General features: G+C 37.7%; 1 protein-coding gene across 1 annotated transcript in view; it reads left to right on the forward strand.

The window, feature by feature from the left end:
* The first annotated feature begins 3,005 nt into the window (after nt 1-3,005).
* Nucleotides 3,006-11,661, forward strand: part of LOC137996410 (protein OSCP1-like) — a 17,389-nt gene continuing 8,733 nt past the window's right edge. The window contains exons 1-7 of the mRNA XM_068841791.1: nt 3,006-3,193; nt 6,045-6,199; nt 6,330-6,365; nt 6,944-7,075; nt 8,010-8,090; nt 8,367-8,470; nt 11,355-11,483. Coding sequence (XP_068697892.1) covers nt 3,082-3,193; nt 6,045-6,199; nt 6,330-6,365; nt 6,944-7,075; nt 8,010-8,090; nt 8,367-8,470; nt 11,355-11,483 — 749 coding nt within the window. The 5' untranslated portion in view covers nt 3,006-3,081. The remainder of the gene's footprint in view (nt 3,194-6,044; nt 6,200-6,329; nt 6,366-6,943; nt 7,076-8,009; nt 8,091-8,366; nt 8,471-11,354; nt 11,484-11,661) is intronic.

An 11,661-nucleotide genomic window follows, 5' to 3' on the forward strand; every position in this document is an offset into this window, starting at 1 on the left:
GAAATAAACTCCTTGGTTAATTTTTAATCTGGGATTAGCGCTAATCGGCTTTTGAACAACCGGGCCCTGGACTTTGAACCGGTTTACAGAATCAGTGGGCCCTTTATTTTCTCTAACTTTTTTTCTCCCAAGTAAATTTAATGAAGTCCTCTTTTATTCCTCCAATCGCGTTTTGTATGTTCTGCGTTCTGAAGTTGCTTTAAAAAAAGGAAGACGAATCGATTTTGAGGTTCGACGCAAATAATGGCCGAGATGACGCTCAGTTTAGCTTTTTTTCTTCTCTGGTTAACGCTCAATCGTTAAGAAACGGGTCTTAATAAATGCTACAAAGCTTGGCGTACATTGAGTACTCCAGTCTATAGCACGTGTTGCTCAGGTATTCGCTTACCTATGGTGTCGACCCCAGGGCAAACCAAGGGGGATGTAATTAGAAAAATAATAATTATAGTAAGGACAATTTCTAAAGCGCTCTATCCAAAAGCATTAAGGTGCTTATCAATAAAAGGTAAAAACGTTAAACAAAAGTATGTCAACTGTACGACAACGTCATTCACTAAAATGACCAATTTTTGTCACTTCCATTCGCGGTTTCAAATTTTTGGAAATCTTGCTCCGGACCAAAATACGGGACTACTTTTTTCTGCGAATTCAGTGTGAGAAGGCAGTAATTAGAAGAAGGCAAGTAGTATGTACGTGGGTAGGTCTGTGTGAGCTTTTCCAATTACCTTTCGAGCGAAAATAAAAAAAGATAACCTCATGTATGCCGTATTTATCAAGCCGAGAGCTTCGTGACAAGTACGAGCATCATTTAATTCCATATCTGACCACTACGACACTCGAGCCATTGCTGAACGTGGTCTGCAATAGGCATCCCACAAAGACGTGTCATTCAAATCGCGTGTTTTAGTGTATTTTTCTCTCGTTTTTCAAAGATGGCGCATTTATTGATTTGCCATAGCAACTCAGCTAATAGCGTTTTAATTGGGGTTGACAGGCTTATACGACTCCCTTTTACGTGGTCTGGTTTCTTTTGCTTTCGTCATAATTTTGCTCTCTTGAATACTTGTTTGAGTGAACGCCTCTTTTTAGACGGTTCATGTAAGATTTCATTTAGCAATTGTTTTTGTGCTGAGACTTCAGATTTGCACCTTCATACTGCTGTGTGATATTTTTTCTTCCCAGAAAATAGTTTGTCGTGATAAAATATTCTTTAGTTTCTTGGTGTTGAGTTTCTTTGCAGTAATGTGAATGTGACCTTTTGGCCTCAGGCTTTTGCATCATTTCAATTCTAGTCTCAACCGATAGGCTTGTTCAGTTGGTGGTAGAGCGGCGAGTGATTCTGCTTTTAAAGCTCTGACCCGGGCGCGGGATCTTTTTCTTCTTGAATGCCCCACACGGTCTCGAATAGTGTTGCTGCTCGCTGCGGCAACCCCGCGATTAAAACCAAACTCGATCAAGCTCTTAAACATGATCCGTTTGTAGCATCCCACGCAACTATAAATTGTTGTGCCACTAATTCAACCTCATTAGAACTTTGCGCTCTGCTAAAAATGAGCCTCTTACGAGTCTCTCCTCTGTCGTCCATCAGATAGTGAAGAATATGACAAGTGAACACATCATCATCATCATTTTACGGGATGGCGACGCTGTAGCTGTTACCACTTTCATCAGTTTCATCAGCCTTCTGTGAGAACGCTTCAGTTAAACCTAACTTGGAGACCCTCTTTCCGTTGAAAGATTTTTTTATTTGTATGTTTTTTTTTTTGTGATGATCTTCCGGATAGCACTCAGTATGCTATTCTATTATTCACCACACAAGTAAATAGTGCTTTCTATACGCTTCTATTGCTTAACTGGGAGGTAATTACCAGACCGCTATTCGACCGAGAAGCAGGGGCCCAAGATCCTAAAATTTCCGATCGTTTTGTCAAAATAAGTACTTTTTTTACGTCCGCCAGCTGTCCAGTTTGTGCGTAATGTGATTTCTGCTGTGGTTGTCGCAAATGCAGTCAATGACTGCTCTCTCCTGGAAGTCTTGGACAATCTTTCTTCAGTCCTCAAGTTTTTGTATACTTAAACAAATTCTCGCCTTGGAATCTGTAAAAGTGATGTATGCAGTAGTTATCTACAAATCAGTGAATGATTGAGAAACATTCTGACGTGGCTATGTGACTGCGTGATGCAGTTCTCGTCCACCGTTGCTCACCATAGATCGTCATCATCATCATCACTAATCATATCCTTTATTTATTCACGCTAGGAGTAAAAGCAATATACTCCAGTTTCCTGTAGAGCGGTTAGAGTGTCCGCGTTCTAGCGTAGAGCTTGCTAAGACGCAGTTTTCTAAGCAGGTGAATTTCAAATCCGATTTGATGAATTCGCTTAGTTATTTTTTCTTCACTTCACTTCACTTCACTTCACTTTAATGATAAGTGCAACCTACAAGTTTGTATATATACGCACAGCGCATGAGAATTGCATTTCCTTGACTAGGACTCGAGTCGAGGAAGGCAAAAATACGTAATTTTTGACAGAGCAGAAGTTGATGAATCCGTTCCGCTTCATGCGCGTTGGCCCTCCTTTCGATCACACATACGGAGCAAAATTACTGGATGCTAATTGGCTGAGACGGAGGGCATTTTAACTTAAGTCACGAAGGCACTTTTGGTGACTTTCTCCCAGATTAAACTACTTTTTGTCCATATATAAACTTTAAGTGCAATTTCCTGAATTTCTGTTGACAGCAACGATTTATTGAATTGAAGTTTAACCGAATGGGAACGAGTTGATTGTCATTTGTCACGGCACTGAACGGGCTTCCCTCAGTAATTTTGTCCTTTAATGTGCCCTCGTGCAATTAACGATTAAATTGCTTCAACTTGTCGAAATATATTTCATATTTTGGTTATGTTTCGGAGAATGTGTCTGGAAAAAGCGTGATACCCTGGCTCACAAAGGCAACTTTTGATAATTATTATTCTCCCACCCCTCCTTAGTTTTTCTTTGTTTTCGGATTAATAACCTTTCTGCACTGCTGAAGAACCATCTTGATACCAGTAGCGAATTTCGTGGACAGAAAAGATGTCTTTACGAACTTTACCAGTTTTATTTCTTAATCTCGGAGGAGAAATGTTATATATTTTGGATCAACGACTGAGAGCACAATCAATTCCCGACGAGAAAGCTAGAAAAGGTTAGTTGATTGCCGGCGTCAGTTTCTCTAAGATGGCGGCGTTTAATTTAGGATATTAATTTAACCTTATTAAAACATACAATAGTTTCGCTCTTGTACACTGTTTATAATAGCGTTTTGGGAAATTTTAAAATATGGAGGCAGATATTCGCCGATATGTGACTGGAACTTTGAATCTTCTGTGGGCACTAAAGCCGTTGCTAAGCTAAACTATCCATCTCAAATGAAAACGCTTGGTGATCTGAGTGTCTTCGTATTTGCTCAACGGACGGACATTAGGAAAGTTGTATGCCATGAGCGTATGAGTTGTTTTCTCATTTTGTAGACTTATATCTGAGTATTCTTAAGGATCACCGAGTTTAAGTCCAGCTTAAACTCCAGGGTGCACACAGAAGTCGTCTTTAAATTAGGCCTCCACAAGTGTTGATTCTACCGAAGTCTGCGTGCGCCGTGCTGTTCAGCTTTTGCTTCAACGAGATGTAGAAAACTGAGGAATGAAACTTTTTCAGGTTAAAATGTTTGAGTTATCAGATAAGGACCGGACTTTTAGCTAGCAACAAATCTTTATTTCAGTCTATACTACAACTTTCTTACTTAATTGCTGAAAAGATGACGTAACTGGCTTTAATTTATGACAAACAAACATTTTCTTCTGTGTAAGCTTCAGTGTGTTCTGTAAAGATGACCTTAAAACTTTATTAAACTTGGTGTAATCATATCTGAGACACTGGTAGCATCTGTATGTTATTGCTGGATTAGCTGCAGGTCATTATATTATACACTTAAGTTTACATTTAGCACGTAGCCTTTGTACTGAAAACCCTAATGTTGAGCTTAAAGGATTTTCAACCCAATGAAAAGGGACATTAAGTTGACTGACAATCATTATTGTGGATAAATCATTTTAACATCCATCCATTTACACGATGTTATGAGATGCACAGTTTGGTTCTATTTAGATTTAATTGCATTTTAAGAAGTTTTCTGTTGTCGAACATTTTGCACTTGGACTATAAGGGATTTACTGGACATCAAAATTTCAATTTGGAATGCAAGACTGTAAAACTAAGAAAATTGACAATTGCAGTTCAGGAGAAATTGGAATATCTTGACAAGTAAAAGCTTCTTTTTATATTCTATATTTATTGCACCATCTTGCATTTGTATGAGTGTGTGCTTACCTAATTGCTTACCGTATACTTTATAAAGATGTGTATTTTTTTTACTTTTCTACTTGTCACGTTGATATCTGAATGGTTACTTTTTATTTTATTTTAATTTTTATCCTATTCAAATCATTTTGACAAGCGGTATTGACTATTTCTGTTCGTTCGCTATCCGCCTCAACTAGCCAATGCTATCTGAAGTTAGCAGCCATTTTTGTTCTCCTTGGTCACTTAGTAATAGAACGTAATTGAGTTTTCCTTCAGTGTAATAAGAGTGAGACAAGTGAGTTAACGCGAGCCTGATATAGCTAATGTGCATCAAAGCTAATTCATATTTTCCTTGGATAGCTATTTTCCCTGGGGAGGACTGTGAGGAGTGTATTCCAGGATAAGATGAGCGAGTATGAATGTTTTTTCAGGAATGCCAAAAAGACCAGACTTCATAATCGAAGACTTCAAAACATAGTTAGCAAGCGAGTGAGTGAGCGAGTGACTCTCCGAATAATTATAATCTACATGGCACAAATATTTTGAAATTACCTACATGTAAATTACCAGCACTTGTGGACTTAAATCTATTAGGTATTTAGGAAGTAAATTGTGGAATAGCCTTGAGGACAAAATTAGAGCTGTACCTAATCTTGCGTCATTTAAAAAGCGGATTAGCAACAAGCTGATCGATGTAGTTTACCCTTGCCTATAGTACGTACATACATACAATCATATAAATTATTATATACATGTTTATTATTTTTTAACCCTAGTTTTAATGTAGATCATTTCTTGTGTATTTATTATATTAATTTTATTTAGCTCGGTCGAACTACATGTAGCACCTCATGTGCTACATCTTTTTACTGAGTATAAATAACGATTTTTACTTACAATACTAATATTTACCCTTTCTCTGTGTCAAGTAATCTGGCAACATAGCAGCATTGAAAGCTGTTTGACAGTAACACAATGACAGCTGCCATTTAACTAACACATTAGGTTCAGATATTAGTCTCACAACAGTCAAGGTCTTTAAAAAGACATCTCAAAATGTCCTGCCTTTGTAATGAAATCTTCCGGTAGTGTTAGAATCTGTAGTCAAGTGTGATGGTGTTAAGTGTCCCACAAAACACTTGCTCACAAATCCCTAACCATTGACTCCTTCAGACTGCCTCCCATTAACAAGTAATATCGCCTGGTGTCGGAGTAAAATCCATTACGTCTCTCTCCTAGGAGTCAATGGCTTAAAGTATACAAAGAATGGACATACCCCTAGAGCTGTCCCTGTCAGAGAGTTAACTCCAATAATTGTTTTTTATTATGCTTGAGTTGTTACACAGATGAACAAATCTCTTATTTCTTTGACTTAACTAAAAATAATTTATCACCTTCTTCACCCAGAACACTGTTCCCAACATTAGATATTCTGGCCCCAGTTGTTCAAACGATGGATAGAACTATCCACCGGATAAATCACCATCCAGTGGATAAACACCAGCAAAACCGATTGAGTTATCCAGTGGATAGTGATTTATCTGGTGGATAGCGCTATCCATCGTTTGAACAACTGGGGCCTGGTGTTAAAGATTTATTGTACAGCACAATTTGTAGTATATATCTGATGGTTCATCATATATTACTGCTAAATCATGTTGTTCAAGGCCTAATAGACTTCTTGTGTCTTGATTTAGTAATGCATGACATTGTTGGGACAATGTTCAACAAGCGTTTCATGGAAGAACTTTTTAAACCACAAGACACTTACTCAAAGAAAGCTATGAGGACAGTATTTGATAGACTGGCACATGCATCAATAATGAGATTAAACTCTGCTAGCATGGACAAGGTACATTGTAGGCTTCTATATTTTAGACGACTATATATAATTTGTCCTTCTTTGCTTTCAGTCTACATTGCATAAAATGTGATCATTGTTTAATGATGTGCCTTTATTATTAATTTTTTTTTCCCGGTAGCTCTATGATTTGATGACCATGGCTTTTAAGTACCAGGTAAACCCTCTTGCTGGCTAGATTAATTTCTTGATCGTTGGTATTTGTCAATGAGTACCTTAATTCTCTTAATTTGCAAAGTGTATTATTTTTCATGGCACTCAAAACTGAATGCTGCCTCTTATCATTTTATATTCAGTATTGGCATGTTAAAAATAATAATTATTACATAACTTAAAGAGGTCTTTAAAAAATAGATTATTATTCTACTGAAAGGTCTTTGCCCTTGCTCAGATTGGGCAGTTGGGATTAAAACTTCTGAAAAAGGACTGAATCAGAATTGTTTAAAATCAAGAAAGTAACAATTCATTAACCCATTGACTCCTGGACTGCTCCCCACTTGAAAGTAAAATCATGTGACCTTAGACAGAGTAAAATCTATAAAATCTCACTCCCAGGAGCTAATGGCCTAATATTAGCCAGGTCATTATCAACCTACATGGGATATGATCATGGCACCAAGTGCCACAGTTTAACAACAATTTAAATTCCAAGAATGTTTTTAATAGCTCTGTGCTTTGCCAGTTTTAGTCAGCAATCAGACTGATTGTAAATATATTATTTCATGAATATGCCAGGTTTCTTTATGTCTCCGGCCCTCAGACGTCCTTCTAGTTACTTACAATCACATGGATGCTATTAGAGGTTTTGCTTGTGATAATCCAGCCATCAGCAACCAAGTTGAAAATGTTTACAAGCTTCTTTATGAGGTAAAATTATCTTACAAATGAGGGATGCTTCTCATAAAGTGTACAACATATGAGGATTTTTTTAATGTTTTCTGAAAGTGCTTCTAACATGCATGTGTTTTATATACTGCATAATAACAACAAATGACCTCAGGTAGTCCACACTGTGGCCATTACATTGGTCTATTTAGGGATCAAGGGTCACTAATTTAAAATAATAATTATGCCATTTCTGAGTCAGGTAATACAGTAACAACTGCAGTTGTTACCCAGTAGCCAACAGCCCTGAAAAAATTGCATTTAACTTTTGCACACAAAATCTCAGGAGGAGTTACTGACTTACTGGTTTTACCTCGTCTAACACCAGACAACTGTCTTGTCAAGGAGCACTGGTTTTCAGGGGTAAAAGTAAAGGTAAAGTCGCTGCTTACGAGCCAGAAGGCCCATCAGGCCGGCGCTTATCTCCAGTTTCAGTAGCATTAAGGGACTAGGAGTATTTATACTCCCCCCTGGATGGGATGCTAGTCCATCGCAGGGTTACCCCCAGCATTACGCCGGTACCCAATTATACACTTGGGTGGAGAGAGGCACCGTGAGAGTAACGTGTCTTGCCCAAGAACACAACGCAATGTCCCCGGCCAGGCCCTGAACCCGGACCACTCGATCCGGAGTCGAGCGCACTAACCATGAGGCCACCGCCCCTCCCACCTCAGGGGTGAGAGAGTTAAATTAAATTTCCTTGAACTCAGATCCAACCCTAAAGGGAACATACAGCCCTCTTACTAAACAAGTTCAAAGCCCGTGCTGTAAGTTACGGTGGGTCGTACTGTAGAAGATGGCTCACTAAATCAGCCAATCACAGCACACATACTGTCTGAGAGATAATACATGTAAACTGTAATAATAACATAACAAAAAAGTACTTTTTATCTTGTGTTTGTTTTCTCTGAGCCAGACATATGGCAGTTTGACTGTTGGACAATTTCAGATCATCCGTCAGACACTTCTTTCATTTTTTCAGGACATGCACATTAGGGTAAGTACTGACCTCTTTAAACACGTTTTCATTGCCTCAATCTCTCTTTACGTTTTTTTCTGATTTAAATGAAACCTTTGGGTGTCAGATCACATCTCAGGGGCACTGCATGAACAAGTAATTTCAGTAATTAAAAATAATATCTGTTCACAAGGGTGCCCCTGATATCTAAGCTTTGTTAAGAAAATCTGTTTTTCAGCTAAAATCAGAACAGTGTCTGTTTGGTTGTGATAGCTTGTAGGTTTTTGTAAAATCTCTCTGGTCCACATCTTTCAGGTTTCAATATTTCTTAAGGACAAAGTTCAAAGTGCTAATGGAAAATTTGTTTTAACAACTGATGGTGTGGTGCCATGGGATAGTGAGGTCCCTGGAGCTATCAGGTAAGTTACAAGATTGTTTGCTGGTTTTGGACAAAAGTTTAACTAATAGTATAGACCGAATGCATAAATGGCGGCCAAAAAAATATTCTTTTGTTTATGTGCTAATTAGACTCACTAGCCTCACTCTCAAGCAACATTTCTTTTGTATTTTGTACATGCAAACGAGGCAAGTGAGTCTAATTAGCACATAAACAAAAGAATATTTTTTTGGCCGCCATTTATGCATTCGGTCTATGTACACTGTTAACCCATTGACTCCCAGGGGTTCCCCAATGATGAGTAAAATCACCTGGCATTAGACAGAGTAAAATACTAAGTATGGCCGGTTCAGGCCAGCTTGGGAGTCAAAATGTTAAAATGGGGTTCTTCAGTGAGTGATTAACCCATTGAGTCCCAGGGCTTCCCCATTGACAAGTAAAATATGGTTCAGGCCTGCTCGGGAGTCCAAGGGTTAATATTAAATTATTTTTTTCTCCAGCTTTTCAGCGGTCCAGAATCCTTGAATTTTATTAGTTAATCATGCATGCTCCAGCATCCCAAATTTTCCCATCTAGACCCCAAATATGGACTGTTTCAAAATTCCCAACTTAAGCAACTTTTGAAACTCTTTGTAAAAGTAAAAGTGTCGTAAACAACATAAATGTAAATGAGAATGTGTGAATAAAATAATGTGAATGTGTGTTGCTTTCATTTGAAGCTCATTACTCAACTTTATTTCAAGCTGTGCACTCCTTTTTCATTAACATTCAATAATATTATTTCTGTCACATAACAGCACTTTCAAAGCATCCCATAAAAGAAATAAAAATGATCTTTGCCGGCCAAGGTCGGTCCGTATTGGGAAAAATTGTGCCCTTGGTCTCAAGTATGGTCTGAAGCCGCATACTTGAGACCTATGGCACAGTTTTTCCCAATACGGACCTCCCAGACGGCAAATAACATAAATTATTATGTAGGCTGGAGCTCTGACGTTGTGCTTTTAGAATAATACAATATTATTATGAAAACAGTGAAGGAGAAAGATAAAATTCATTGTTTCGGAGTAGTCATGATTCCATAATTGAGAAAACTGAACAGGATGCAAATTTACCTGACATATGACAGCAATGTTGGCATGGTAATTAACATTAAAAAGAAGCTGCAAAAGTTACACATGTCAAATACTTTCACTTGGGTGGAGTCTGAGTCCAAGTTCAGATTTGGCTCCAGCTTTCTAATAAAAAACACTGTGCATGCTGAACTGAATCAGTCAAATTTGTTTCCCCTTCTTAAGTACATCAAAATGCTTCAACAATGCTTTCAAGAGAAACCATCTGGTGCACAGTTTTGTTGTGTCTGAAAGTGGAGGAGGACTGATGTTTATAATCCCATATATACAACAGTTACTGTGTAAATATCTCAGCTTGTGTATCTTACTTGACTCGCATCACACATGTACACATCACATTGAAAGCTATAGATCTAAAGTATTATTGAATTCTTTTAATTTAATTTATTTGCCACAGTTCAACAAATAAAAACAACTAATCTACATTACACAGTTACAAGAAAAGAAAAGAATGAAGTGGAGTGGCAGGGTAGAGGAACAGAACTTTCTTCCCAATTATTGAGACCGAACCCCTGTAATATGATAAAAATGACGCAATAAATAGGATAGAATATGTTTACAAAGAAGCAAGTCAATTTAAGTTATAAAATACTAACTTGGAGGACTGTATGAGACGAGTTTAGAAAAATATAGGTTATTTAATTTAGATTTAAATGTTAAGAGAGAGATTATACATTTCATATTGGGTGAAAGAGTATTCCACACAATATGGTCCTGATGATGATGATAGTAGCTTCAGTTTGAAACCAGATCATAAGCTGTGTAGCCATGTGAGCCCCAGTGGCTCACATGAAACATTACCTTACTTTTATAACTTTAATAATCAACGTCTGTTGTCCATGGTATATTGATGATGACTGTGAGGTGTTGAGTAAGATAGGAAATACTGAAGAGAGTAATTGTCCTGCTGGAGTAAAAGCTAACATTTGTTAACTCTTCTATGTGCAAGTGTAAACCTGCAGTGGACAGGAAACTTCAACTGCAGTTTCTACACATAATGTCTGTTTACAGTAGCCCATGTTTTGACATGTGTCAGTAGCCAATGTCTTGACATTAATTTTAATGGTAAAGATAATTATAATGAAAATGATGAAGCTGTTAATGATCAAAATAGTGAAGGAGCAATTAAGAACACTACAAAATTAATATAAAAATCACGTTAATTAAAATCACAGAATTGAATTCTGGGTTTTGAAGAGAGGGACAAAGGTAGGTAGGTAAAAAGCTCTCAGAGCAGGAAAGAGAACCAGCATACGGTACATGTATACAGTTAAGTGAAGAATTAAAACCCAGGCTATGTTGCAACTGGGAGTCAAAAACTTCTAAAGCTACTGGTACATGTATCCCCAGGTTCTTGGGCTTGTGCCTGGGCCAAAGGTCTTCTGAGACACCAATGACGCACACTGTTCAAGAAGGCAATTGTCTACTTGCACAAATCCCACAATACACCTCTTTTACCCCCAAAACTTTTGCATAATCATTGTTTTCAGTTTTTCGTGGTGATGAAGATGTCCCAACTGAGAGAAATTGAAAACAATGCTAAATAAATGCAAATTTTTGGGGGATAAAAGAGGTGTATTACAGGATTTGTGCAAGACTAGTAGAGAATGCAAAGACTTTCCTGATTCATCACAAATTTTAATGAAAGTGCACTACTTCCAAGGTGTCCCTTTATGTCCACAGACACTTCAGTTTACTTAATGTATGTGCCGGATTACTTGCAATCAGATTTTGGACCCTTCAATCTGAAAAAAATTTCTCTTTATCTGAATGCAGGTACTTCAATGAGGATGGCCAGATTTCTAGGACAAGTCATTTTGTCACAGGCTGTCGACATCAGCTTTCAGACAAACCTGGATCATTTGAGCTCTTAGGTGACAGAGTCATAAAACTGGGAAGTAACATGTAAGTTTGTTGGACACAAAATTCCTCACTTGCCTATTTGGGGGTACAAAGAGATAACTAAAGAATTATTGCATGCATACAGATGATGTGGAGGCACTACAGTGTAAAATGAAAAATGTTTGGGTGCAACATTCTTCAGACCACGAAGTTATGGGTTGAAGTTCTGCCAACATGTTTC

This window comes from Montipora foliosa, chromosome 3, assembly GCF_036669935.1.
Source record: "Montipora foliosa isolate CH-2021 chromosome 3, ASM3666993v2, whole genome shotgun sequence".
NCBI classification, from domain to species: Eukaryota; Metazoa; Cnidaria; class Anthozoa; order Scleractinia; family Acroporidae; genus Montipora; species Montipora foliosa.